The 13,701-nt window shown below is 45.3% G+C and overlaps 1 protein-coding gene across 3 annotated transcripts in view; it reads right to left on the minus strand.

The window, feature by feature from the left end:
* Positions 1-268: 268 nt before the first annotated feature.
* col4a2 (collagen, type IV, alpha 2) overlaps positions 269-13,701 on the minus strand; it is an 86,140-nt gene continuing 72,707 nt past the window's right edge. For all 3 annotated transcript variants that reach the window (XM_062534389.1, XM_062534387.1, XM_062534388.1), the window contains 15 exons: positions 10,233-10,414; positions 10,071-10,134; positions 9,809-9,883; positions 9,244-9,351; positions 8,723-8,830; positions 7,652-7,723; positions 7,300-7,425; positions 7,075-7,191; positions 6,636-6,797; positions 5,800-5,898; positions 5,301-5,447; positions 4,992-5,108; positions 4,308-4,499; positions 3,745-4,031; positions 269-2,537 (listed from right to left, as the gene is read on the minus strand). In XM_062534389.1, the coding sequence (XP_062390373.1) occupies positions 2,283-2,537; positions 3,745-4,031; positions 4,308-4,499; positions 4,992-5,108; positions 5,301-5,447; positions 5,800-5,898; positions 6,636-6,797; positions 7,075-7,191; positions 7,300-7,425; positions 7,652-7,723; positions 8,723-8,830; positions 9,244-9,351; positions 9,809-9,883; positions 10,071-10,134; positions 10,233-10,414 (2,111 nt within the window). In that variant the 3' untranslated portion in view covers positions 269-2,282. The remainder of the gene's footprint in view (positions 2,538-3,744; positions 4,032-4,307; positions 4,500-4,991; positions 5,109-5,300; positions 5,448-5,799; positions 5,899-6,635; positions 6,798-7,074; positions 7,192-7,299; positions 7,426-7,651; positions 7,724-8,722; positions 8,831-9,243; positions 9,352-9,808; positions 9,884-10,070; positions 10,135-10,232; positions 10,415-13,701) is intronic.

Consider the following 13,701-nt stretch of genomic DNA (forward strand, 5'->3'; position numbering starts at 1 on the left):
CCCTCAGTTTTATGAGGAGACATGTTGAACCTGATGGTGGTGGCCTATGGCTATGAGTGGCTGTGACCGTCAGTAGTGTGGTGCGTTTGTGTGTGTATCAGTATTTCTCATCTCTGGCGTTTGGTGATGACTTCAAGGATGAAGTTCCAGGTTTCTCTCTCTCTATGCTACAAAGCTGGAAAAAGTGAGCTGTGCATTGATTTGCCAGTTTCACACTGAAAATAGTCATTCCATTATTTCCCCTGCATCAAAGTCACCACATCTGTGATCTATTTACATCACCTTTATTGCATATCGTATTAAGTTAACCTTGCTCAATGAAGCTCAGCCCCCAACCAGCGAGCTGAAGAAAGCCACAGGGACACAGAGCCTAACAAACAAAAGCATGTATTTTGCTGTTATTCAAGTACACTAACATTTTGACATATTCATAAGGTAGCACTCCAAATATATCCAACATAATTACATTACAACAGCCACAGGAAAAGCTAAGAGATATGTGCCATTAAAACAAATTGAAATTTACATAGAGAAACAAAGAAAGGAACATTGAAATTGATGGCATCATTCTTATGGGCACTTTTCATTTAACCTGATCAAAGCACACGACTAATTGTGTTGACTCCTTGATGAGACCGTTGAGCAAAATACCTGCCGACTCTACACCGAACCCAGCAGACGGTTGTCAGTGCAAGAGATGATGGCTGCTCGTGGTTGTCTTGAGAAGCACAGTGATTTTAGGGTGCAGTGTCTTATTTTCTTGGTTTGAATCACCTCATGCGCACCCCGTTATCAAGACCTCGTATACGCCATCCTCTGCAGTGGGGTCCTCAGGACACACCGCACTATGGAGTGTACAGTTTGCAGCGAGGCTTTCAAGAAAGCATTTCCTTAAACATTACTGTATGTATTGATATCTTAGAAAAAGTGGAGAAAGCCAACATTTTTTTTTATCAGACATAGAAAACATGTCACTGGTCAAAGATATCCTTTGGGCCTACCTGCTGAAGCCACACCAGACACATATTCTGGGTGTGAACTCAAAAAATAACTGAGAAGAAAATCAGTGCAATTTGTGTATATATATATATCATGAAACTGTCAATGGCCTATACATGTTCAGATCTACTGTCTTGTAGATTACACTTAAAAAACGATAAAATTCACACTTTTATTCATATGCAACGATTGAAGCAATGCAGGAGCTGCGGATTAGCACTATATAATTTCCGGTTCTGAGTACGTAGTGGATTTAGTGGAACTAAGAATGGATTAGTAATACACATAACACAGACCGAAGAGACAGTGTATAAGTGCACATGTCTTGAAGTGATATCCCAGTGCTCACGTATATATTTTCATTCTTTTTCATTCATAGAGCAAGAAACTAAGACATTTCAAACCAAGAAATTTCAAATAAACCCTCCCTCCTCGGGTGGGAGCCAGCCTGAATTTAAACCCGCCTACAAAATTTGAGGTTGAGAAATTCGGTCTGCTGGACTTTTTCTATTGATTCTATGAAAGCTTCTATGAAAACTTGAGAACTGAGCGGACCAAACAGATCTGAAAATACTCCTACACAGCGCAGCCTACACAGAATATTTGTTTTTCGTCTAAGCGGAAGTTGGAGCGTCACTTGCTCCAACTTCTACTTACCGTACTCCACTATTCTATAGCTGTAACTCAGTTTTAACTAATTTCTGCTCATAGCCCTCACTTAACCAAGCTGGCCATTTCAAAGGTCATTCCATCGGTTGACATTTCACTTGACATGGCAGAGATTCAGAGTTAGAAATGAAGGCACAGAAACAGGAATGTGAAAACAATCCTTGAGAAGTAAAAAACAAACATGAAAAGCAGTGCATACATGGGGGCATCTTTGGTTCAGCTGTATTTTGATGTTGTTACCTAAAAAAATGATCTGTTCAATACATAGCCGAGGTAATAAGTTAGACAGGAAGCACCATTTTCAATATAATAAGAAAGTACAAAAAGTGATTTTTTTTACATATATGTTTCTCATGGGGTGGCGTGCTCTGCCAGGCTTGTGGGAAAGTGGTTGATACACTTGCATAAGTTCTTCGAGGGCAATTGGTGTGGGACGTAGGGATTGTGGTACATTAAGCACAAGCATAATGTGTGTGTGTGTGTGTGTGTGTGTGTGTGTGTCTGTGTGTGTGTGTGTGTGTGTGGTTGTGTCTGTGTGTGTGTGTGTTATGCTTTAGAGGGGACGGTGAGAACCGGACGCTAGCTCTGAGAGCGCCACTGGAGCCGAGACAGGCTCACAGGTTCTTCATGCACACCTGGCAGCGGCCGATGCGCGAGAGTAGCTGCCCGGCCTTGAGCGTCTCGCTGCCCGGCGAGCTGTTGAAGTTCTGCTCCATGGACGCCAGCCAGAAGCTGTACTTGTTGGCGAAGTAGTGGCACGTTCCCTTGGCGCCGTTGCACTCGATGAAGGGCGTGCTGCGGAAGTCCTCCAGGCAAGACCCTGGCGACACCAGCAGCTGCCCGCCGCCCTGCTTGCCCGCGCCAGAGTGCTGTGAGAGGGGTTGGAGAAGAGGGAAGAGAGTGACCCTGTCTGACAAACACTACATCAGCTTTCATACACAGTGGACGTGTTATAGCAGGTACTAGACCCTTTCAATGTTGTGAGGGGTTAGAGAAGAGAGAAGAGAGTCACTCTGTCTGACATACAGTAGTTTCATACGCTTTCATACGTAGTGGACGTGTTAAAGGTCCTACAGTATGTATAGACCCTTTCAATCTGTGAGATGTTTAGAGAAGAGAGAAGAGAGTACCCTGTCTGATATACACTATATTGCCAAAAGTATTGAGGTCAGGACTCTGTGCAGGCCAGTTAAGTTCATCCACACGATAATTACAAAAAATGGTAGCAGAGTGTGAAGAATTAATACGTCATGTCAAAACCACCTGGATGTCCTCTAACATTGCAATGCTAACCAGCTAGCTGTGCTTATGCTTCAGACTGTAGGCCTACTATATTCATAATAAGCTAACCACATTCCACAACAGATACTGTATCAAATACATGCAAGCCAAAGGAGGAGAGTTGCTGTGCAAGTTCAAGAAAACTCAAGATAGCTCAAATTCTTCCCCACCCCTTTACTGCTCTTGCCTCTCCAGACAAATTACAGACAAACAGAAATAGGCCGCAGACGGCTGTGTTTTATTGCATCAGCACCACCACCACCATATTGCTTAATTGAACAGAGCAGTCAACACTTCCCTAGAGGTAGCAGACATCATGAGGAACGCAAATGTGTGTACTCTACTGCTATTTAAAGTATCGTATGTTGGGGACAAACATAGAGTTTGACGGCACAAAGGCCTTAACAAGAAGCAAGGCCTTCACATTAGCACTGGGATCTAAATCGGTGGTGCCCAGCCCACGCTCTCCTCCTCATCTCTAATCTACAGACAGGCCATGCTGTAGTAGTAGGCCACTCAATCTCACCATGGATGTAGAAAGAGTGTGTGTTGGGTAATCTAAAAGATTCACAGGGCTGATAACTTGCCAATTGCCCTGAAACATGCTAGTGAATATACAGTATAACATTTGAAATGTGTGTAGATTTTTTAACATTTTGAATTTGTAAATTTGTTTTATTTTCTATTATTATTATTTTAATATATATATATATATATATATATATATATATATATATATATACATGTATATTTATGTAATACACTTAAAGAAGTTGATTTGTTGTAGCTTCTCACCATGAGGAAGGAGTATCCAATCCACAGACTGCGCCAGCCCACAGGGCACTGCGGTATGGTGACGTCCTGGCTGTGGACGGCGATGGCCACGGAGGGCGCCTCGCACACCGAGCAGCGGCTGATGTACGGCTTGATCTCCTCGCCCTCCACGGGCATCATGGGGATGGGCGCCGTGGTGGACAGCCAGAAGGACTTGTCGTTGCGGTCGGCGTAGCGGCACAGGTCGTTGGGGTTGCAGTAGAGGAACGGCATGGTGCTGAAGCGTGGGACGCAAGAGCCCGCCAGACCTGATGATGTCGTGGGTGAAATTGAATTAAAGAAGATAATGAATAAAAATAATAATAACTATTCCTGGACAGTGTCCAGTTCTATATATACAATGGCACGTACATGTGAACATTCGTACATTCCCACGTACATTCGAAAAAACTTCTTCGCAAACTATTTTCACACTCCGCTATCGGAACGCTTCAGCTGTGGACCCGGTGTAGACCGGGCCTGAGACCTTTAAATTGTGCCTCGTTTATTATGGGATTAGTTATGTGAAAGGAGTTAAGTGTCACCTAGGTCTTGGTTGTGGGCTTTCTCCTGGCCCTCGAAGTAGAGCAGGCTGTATCCGTCCCACAGTTTGGACATGCCCACTGGACACATGGGTGTCTGGTCGGTCTGGCTGTGCTTGACCAGCAGGTAGCCCACACTTACGCTACGCCCAGGCATGCCACCGCGACCAGGGACGCCAGGGAGGCCCCGAGAACCTGGAGGGTGTGTAAGTGTGTGTGTAAGTGTTAGTGTGTGTGTGTGTGCGTGTGTGTGTGTGTGTGTGTGTGTGTGTGTGTGTGTGTGTGTGTGTGTGTGTGTGTGTGTGTGTGTGTGTGTGTGTGTGTTGTGGTGGAGGAGGAAGGAGTGGAGGATAAAAACCGAAGACAGAGTGAATGAGTGAAACAGTAAGATGAAAAACAGAACAGAAAAACAGAGCTTTTAAAACATGGACTAAAATGTAGGAAAATCACTGGTTTCACATTAACCCTAATTTTGAAGCCTACTTAAGGATTTAAACCACTACATATAAGTGGGGTATATGAGAGTTGAGTCCTGAATATTTTCAGTCTGTTAAATCATTCTTAGTGACCCAGAAGCTATAGTTAACTGGCTGCCCAAATCCTACCCTTAATCCACTAATCTAGCCTAGAATCCTGTAACTGTAATCTGCCTTGCCCAAACAAGCCACACAACGTTCTCAACTGTACCTTCCAGGCCTTGAATACCGGGGTATCCCTGATATCCTGGCTCTCCACGGAAACCAGGCGTGCCCGACTGTCCACTGACACCTGGCATTCCTTTGTCTCCTTTATGCCCCACAAAGCCTTAGATGTGATAGAAAAAGAGAGAAAGAGAGAGAGAGAGAGACAGAGAGTTATTAATCACTTTCTTTGTCAAGTGTGCTAATGCGTCATAGAGTGTGTACCTACTGTATCTCTCCCACACACACACACAAATACACACACACACACACACACACACACACACATGCGCTCATTAAAAAAGGGCTGTTCTACCTGGGTCTCCATATGGTCCTGGGTAACCAGGTGCTCCTTTCGTGCCTCCGGGTCCCCATTCTCCAGGGGGCCCTGGTGGACCTCTCTCCGCGGGGACTTTGACTGGGATCGGAGGACGTCCCTTGGACCCTGTGACTCCCGGGAGACCTAGAGCAGACCAAGCGAGCACGCGTAGACTCAGGGATGAGGTTCAATGACGCTGAGCACTGGGCTAGTGTGCTGTTGGTGTGGTGCTCCTCACAGATCTGTGCCACGATCAGGGGCATGTTTCTTAAAACCACAGTCGCTAACTTTAGCAACGTTAGCAACTTTAGCAACTTAGCAACTTTGGTAACATTAGGAACTATGTTTGTTGCAATGTAATCTTCCATTGCCAACCAACTAAGTTGCTAACAGGTTAGCAACTTATGGTTTTGGGAAACACACCCCAGGTGACAGCAACATGGTTGAGAGAAACGAGGGAGACCAGAGAAGGGTGGTTGATCAAAGGTGTCATTACCTGGTTGTCCAGTCTGGCCCTTGGGACCAGTGGGGCCGCGGTCTCCTTTGAAGCCTGTCTTGCCAGGAGGTCCCATCATGCCTGTGTCTCCCTTGAACCCTGCAGGACACAAACACAACACCGTCGTTAGACAGCTGCGTTGTATGTATGACTATGTATGACAGGACTGGTGAATGGGTGAGTATACAGTATATGACAGGACTGAAGAATGGGTGAGTAGTATACAGTATATCTGATTTTGTGATCAAATATTGGCTGCAGGATGCTAAAGGGTTATATTTAGGTCTCTTAATTGCCACACCCTTGGGTGCAAGGCTTATAAAAAGTGGAGGGCGTGGCAGAAAAATTCCTCACTTTATTGAGAGCAAGATAAGAATAAGCCTTGCATTGCACTTTGGCCACCTTGGGTGGTCCCATGGTTCCATAGGGCCCTATGAGAACCAGTGAGTCTATGAGAGGATTGATGAATGGGTGAGTCTATATATGACAGGGTGACTGATGAATGGGTGAGCCTATATGACAGGGTGACTGATGAATGGGTGAGTCTCTATATGACAGGACTGATGAATGGGTGAGTCTATATATGACAGGGTGACTGATGAATGGGTGAGTCTATATGACAGGACTGATGAAAGGGTGAGTCTATATATGACAGGACTGATGAATGAGTGAGTCTATATATGACAGGACTGATGAATGGGTGAGTCTATGAGTCTATATATGACAGGACTGATGAATGAGTGAGTCTATGAGTCTATTTGACAGGACTGATAAATGGGTGAGTCTATATTTGACAGGACTGATAAATGGGTGAGCTGCGGTACACCCAGACTGACCTTTCTGTCCTGAGATTCCGTTTGGTCCAGGGAACCCTTCCTGCCCCTTGTCACCCTGGAGACCCCTTAGACCAGTCAGGCCAAACAAGCCGCCTATGCCCCTCTCTCCCTTGTCCCCAAGCGTCGAGGGGATGCCTGGCGTGCCTCTGGGTCCAGGGAAACCTAGAGAGCAAAACACGTACAGTATAGTGTGTAAAACCAGAGCCATCCATGGTATCATAACACTTTTACACACACACACACACACACACACACACACACACACACACACACACACACACAGAGAGAGACTATGACCAATCATCTTAACAAATGCCTCCAAATACTGTTATGTATGTCATGCACAGCCTAGATGCAGGCCCTATGTCATATCACACTTATTGCTATTGGTGTGTCCACTATAGTGTTTATGATATTGCAGTAGGTTATTGTACTCCACCTGGGAGTCCTTTCTGTCCGGGAAAACCAGCATCTCCAGGGCGCCCAGGTCTGTCTGAGGTTCCTCCGAACCCAGGGGGACCCTGTGGACCTTGAGGGCCAGGCCGTCCTTGATCACCTGCAGAGCACGTTAACCATCACTCCACATGGCGCAAACCAACTGAACAGGGAGCCCTTACTGTAAGCAGAAAACAACTGTGAACTCCATTTCCCACAATGCCCCTACCTGCATCCCCTGAATATCCTTTGGGGCCATATCCTCCCTGTTCACCGGCTAGAGTGCTGGGGACGCCAGCTTCTCCTTTCTGGCCTTTAACGCCAGGGTGGCCTGGTGGTCCCACTGTGTCAACACCTGAAACCACAAACACACATGTCAGCTTATAGACAAATACACATGGTCAGAAATTGAGCTTCATCCTAAATCATATCTCAATTTGACAAAACTAATTGTTTCACTGTTTATTTTCTAGTTTTTCACAACACATCTTTGATTATAAAACATGCGATTGACATTGCAGTCAGTCACAGAGGTTGGCCTTTGTATGCCATAGCTCTGTGTGATGGTATAAAAATGGCACCTGGCATGCCGGGCAATCCCTTGTTTCCTTTCAGCCCATCAAGTCCACCGATTCCTGTCTGACCGGGGAAGCCTGGAGAGAGAAGCACAACACCAATCAATGGATTACATGTAACCACCATACTCATCATCTGCTGGTCACTTTCAAATGGGATCAGTAACGCCCACACCATCATGGTCACTTTATATTTACATGTATTCATTTTGAAGACGCTCTTTCCAAAGTCTTACATATCTCATTTATATTACAAGGGCATTGTTACATTGTCCCTTGAACAACTCAGGGTGGAAGCCAGGAATTGAACCCTTTTCTGGCCACTGCATGTTAGCCCAGTGAGGATATAATCATGGCTAGGTGGAGGTTTGGAACTCCGGCGACGTGCGAAGCGAAGGTGTGGGTTTTAGAACATTGTAACATAAGATTCCATTCCGCAACAATTCAAGGTTCTAAAATTCTATGTTGAGGTCAATGAACACAGAGCCCTAGAGAGAGATCTACTGTATATGGCTCTGAATGAACCCAGATATTCTCTAAAGAGAAACTATGCAGGATTGGCGATTTCATCTCTGGTTTGGGTTTCGTTTTTCGTTTTCGCTCATTTTATGCTTGCATATTTCTCTGCAGAGCTTCCCTGATAGCTTTAGCCTGTATATTTATAGGCTATATAAATATATAAATTGCAAGCGTGGTTCTTCTTGTTCCTCACGCGTCTCAGCCTTCCAGATGTAAACAAGGAGCGATCGCCTCCTGAACAAACTGCAAGGTTGCAATAGAGGATAGGGACACTGGGGGCGGGAGGAAATACTGTTTTCGAAAAAACTGGTCAGTCAAGCAAAACAACGATTTCTAAGCGATTTTCTGACTATGAAAAAGTTGCAAAGGGTCCCTTTAAAGTGTTAATTTTCCAACATTCCCGTCACACCGGTGTGAAGGTACACCTTTAATATGCGAGAGGGACTTTGCTCTTTGCCCTCCATCAAAAACCAGGGCCTATTGAGTGCTTGATTTCCAACACATCTCCCTGCAGCATTCCCTAGTAGTGAGGTCACCGGGCAGATTAGATTTCTATACCTGGTTGCCCAGAATGTCCTTCAGCTCCTTTGGTTCCGTGGCCACCGGGGACTCCAGGCCAGCCCTTCTGGCCCTGCTGGCCAGGCGTTCCTTGCCGTCCGTCAGACCCTGAGGAGTGGAATGGTGAAATCGTCATAGTGTGTGTGTGTGTGTATGTGTGTGTGTGTGTGTGTGTGTGTGTGTGTGTGTGTGTGTACGCTTGTTGGCCTGTCAGAGTAGATGCAAACACTGACCCCTGCTCACATCAAAAGTATGGCCTAGGCTAGGCTAGGCTAATTGATCAGGGCCGGGTTTCCCAGATTCGCTAAGAGGCTCTTAACTTCTTAGGAGCACTCTAAGAACGTTCTAAGGATGCTCCTAAGAAGTTCTTAGCACTTAAGAGCTTCTTAACGAATCTGGGAAACGCGGCCCAGAAGAGTTAACACACGCTAACCATCTGGTGCAAAGATGTTCGCTAACGCACAGCTACATTCAGGGGTTGCAATGAGTAAACAGATAATGACATTAGGACAACGCCGTACCTCTGATTCCAACAAAGCCGAAGTCACCTGGTCCTCCTTTCATGCCCTCGATACCAGAGAGGCCAGGGTTGCCTCTGTCCCCAGTTACACCAAACTGGCCCGGTCCACCTGTGGAGAAAACCAGTGATAATACTCTACATGTTCAGTATAGTTCAAGCAGTTGGGGTGGGGGTGGGGGTGGGGGTATGCTGTGTTCTATAACCGTGACCTTCAGGCCTGGTATATACTTGCTTTTTACACGAAAACGTTTGCATACGTTTGCATACAAATCAGGTTGCGTTGAGAACAAAACCTTTCTTCAATACTACACGGGCACTACGCAAGTGTGTCTCACCCTGAGAGCAGACCAGAATTCAGTAGCAAATAAAGCTGGCCTTGCATGCTCACTGACAGCTATGTGCTGCACCTGTATATGCCCCTTACGTTCATGTGAGCATTGCATCTCCTGTGCGCGTCACGCAAATTTTTTTCAGGATGTTCGCGGCCAACGCACCAAATGCACGCTGGATATGCATGGCAGCCATGATGTTAAAAGTATGCACATCCCAGGCCTCAAATGACTTACCTGAGTAACCTGGCAACCCTGGCTCACCGCGACGCCCAGTAGCTCCAGGGAGATCCACTGTAGGACCCAGGTCACCTAAAAATACACAAAATACACACACACACACACACACACAAACACACATACACACATACACACACACACACACACACACACACACACACACAAACGTAAGTGATGTTCTAAAATCATACCTTAAGTTCACCATAACCTTTGTTCAATTTGAAGCAATTACTTCTCCGATCATGTATTCTGTATCTACCTTTGAAACCCTTTAATCCGGATTCTCCTGATCGCCCATAGGCACCGGTTCCACCTTTCTCCCCCTGTCAGTCAATGACATAACCAATCCGTCATTCACTTCCACACCGCAAACAAAAGGACAAGACAGTGCAACCAAGGTGGCACAGAAAAACATTCTTACCCTGTAGCCCGGCATTCCAGGGAATCCTCCGATTCCTTGCGGTCCGGTGGGACCTGGCATCCCCTTCTGGCCGGGCCACCCCGGATTTCCCGGATCTCCCACGTCACCCTTGCTATCGCTGGGCTCTCCTGGGAAGCCATCATGACCCGAGGAACCTGGAAAGCCTGGGAGGCCTTTTGGCCCTGAGACACACACAAGACTGGTATTGTAGCACAGGGTTTGGGGCCAAAAAGGCAAAAGTGGACCACATAAACAATACAACATTAAAAAAACAAAACATTTTTAAGTTGATGATTGATCTCTTTAACAAGACATTGTGCCTAAAATGCTCAAAATTGTCTGTCTAAAAATACTTCAATATCAATACTATCAATTCATGCCTATTAGTGTGCTTGAGTGTAGGCCTAGCCTGCTCTGCCAGTTCTTGTCTACACCCATTCAGAGCACAACGTGCAGAGATCTCTGTTAAATCAAGTTTAATAGACTTTTACATAGCCAGCACCAGCTGAGGCCTGTAAGGCGGGGATCGCATTGGCCAGCGGCAAGGCTCAGACCAGTGGCGTCACCAGCCGATTTTACCGGGGCTTCAGCCCGGGGTAATTTGAGCCGAGCCCGGGGTACATTTTTGTAATGCTTGAATCTATCAGCCAGTTTCAAAATCAACCAGCATTTGCCTGGTGCTAAATGTTGAGCACCACCAGTAGTAGGCTAAGCAAGCTATCGATTGGCATCACAATACAACACTAGCTTCACGTTTCTACATGGGCTAGCCCAGTGTTTGTTTCTCAATCTATGGGTACCGGGCCGCGAGAAGATTATTACCATCGGGCCGCCGGCCGACTCTCTCTGCCTTCTCCGAGAGACGCACCATGCGGCCGCGGCCGCACCCATTCTTTTCGGTCATATTGCTGCGAGATATTTTCGCATAGAAATAACAGGCATATCATATGAAACTACGTAACCTGGCCTTTACAGTGGCACTAGCCACTAGTTTCTATGATGAACGGTTCGCGAGATACTTAGCGTTGAAAATTACAGTTACTGTACATACAAAAATGAATCACATGTAGTTCTGCGTCATACCCATTCTTCTCTGTGAAATATCTCATGATTTCGTTACTGCCCTATGGCAAACTGCATATCAAAATAAACAGGAGATCCTACTGATTCCAATGGCGTATAGAATGTATCTGTATAATTAGCGGTGATCACGAGAAATCCTTTTTTGAAATCACAATCACATCACATTTCTGCATTTTTTCATACATCCCCATTTCCCCCACTTCAAAATAATTTATTTGTCATATCAGAAGTTGTATTCAGACCCCTGTTTGTCATATAGCCATGGCAAATGCTTGATATGAATCGTTGGTAGGACTATGTTTGTCTACACACATTCTGAGAGGAGCAGATGAGTGTAGGCTAGGCTTAAAAGTTCAACTTCGAAAAGGAAAATTGTATGTTTTGATTTAGACCTAATAGGCTATGCTATATCTACTCAGACTCCTTGTCATCCACTGGTAGTAGGCCTAGCTGTGTGTCCCTGGACAGTGTAAGCTTATGGGTAGTTGTAACAGCTATAGTCAGATAAGCCTAATTTTTCTCTCAATAGTGCTATTCCTATAGGCTATCTTGTGTTCCTTGTAAAAAATACAATGTAGGAGTATAACATTATATTTTACAGTAATAGGCTACTGTAGATCCTCCATTGCCTTCTTCATTTCGCGCACCCCTTAAAGAGTTACTTCACCCCATAACTCCACCCACTTCACATTTCTGAAAACGGCTTTCAAAATGGGCGAGACGTTCTGAAATTTGGAGAGAGAGTGCAGCACTGCTGCAACCAATCAACCATGGTGATTTCGTGTCAATCTGGGAATGAGTGCTGCAGACATGGCTTATCACAGGTAGGCTAATCAGGGCAGCAGGTGTTGGGGCGTTTCAGTCCTAATTTGTAACGACCCGGTGACGTAGTGTCGGACTAGAAGTGCAGGACAACGTCATCATTCCAATAGTATTTTGGACCAACATGCCATGGCATGTTTTCAAACGGTAGTATGCGCGAGAGAGCAATATCTCCAATACAAAATCAGACGAAATGTTACGTTTGTCGAGAAACACGATTTTTGTCAATATTAACCCTGGTAATAGTACAGTTCACCACTTATGAGTATTTTCAATCAATCAACAGCTCAAAAAACCTATTTTAGGGTGCAGTGACCCTTTAATGTCCCCTTAAAAAAATTTCGGCGCGCGCATTGACACTATAGGGGCTTAGCCCAGGTTGTCCTTAAATCTAGAAACGCCCCTGGCTCAGACCATAATAATAATAATCCATAACATTCTATCTTGTTTCTAAGTTACGCTGCTGTCAACGTTGTTACTAGAGACTGTGTGTGTGTGTGTGTGTGTGTGTGTGTGTGTGTGTGTGTGTGTGTGTGTGTGTGTGTGTGTGTGAGTGTGTGTGTGTGTGTGTGAGAGTGTGAGATAGAGAGAGAGAGAGAGAGAGAGAGAGAGACCCGGATGTCCCACTAATATGCTTACTGTAAATCGGTGCTAGATCTCGGTACTTTCATGTGCATCAGGAGCGGAGTGCACCATCTGAGGTCATGTCTGAGTGCAACGTTATGTCTGCCTCAAAAACTAACGTTTCTATGGCTAACTTAATATGCTACATTTAAGCCTGTATTTATTGCACCAGGATTTAAATTAGTAGGCCTATCCCTGGTAAGAACTTAAAATAAAACTGACAGTTGACGGGGTGCAATGAAATGCTCCCATCGTTCTAAATTGTGAGTGAGCTGGATCCATTCAAAACTGTAAAACAAAACTTTAAATTGTTCAAGTGACAGAAAACCATAGTTTATTAAAAAGTATCATGGCTACGAGTAAGTCATTTGAACAGTCCGTTCAAGTAGGCGCGGTGAGTGTCGGAGGTGGCACATACACCTGCAAAACCACACACACTTACACACACATACACACACACACACACCAAGGTGTAGATCTTTTCTCATGTTCTGCTGATGTTAGCAGGAAGGAGAGGCAAATGTCATAGGGTGTGACTGTGAATGTCAGAACATATCCGATCCCAAATCTCTAAAATAAGGTTAAAAATATGTGTGAAGTGTGCGTGTATGTGTGTGTGTATGTATGTGTGGGAGGGGTGATGTGTTTGTGAGGAGGGTTTTTCTTTCACCTGAAAGAGATCTCTATCTGTTGGTCACACACACGCACGCACACACACACCCAAACACAGACCATTGAAAGATGAGTAAGATGTACAATTGTCCATGTGCATCTCTCTACCTACAAACAAGGTGTTACAGATCCAGCAAGGGTACGGTACCAACACCGAACCTCAGGAACTGGCACCGGTACTGATATTGGTTCAACTGCAATAGGTACCCAACCCTATGTGTGTGTGTGTGTGTGTGTGTGTGGGTGTGTGTGTGTGTGTGTGTATCTA

Source organism: Sardina pilchardus, chromosome 4 (genome assembly GCF_963854185.1).
Source record: "Sardina pilchardus chromosome 4, fSarPil1.1, whole genome shotgun sequence".
In the NCBI taxonomy this organism is placed as follows: Eukaryota; Metazoa; Chordata; class Actinopteri; order Clupeiformes; family Clupeidae; genus Sardina; species Sardina pilchardus.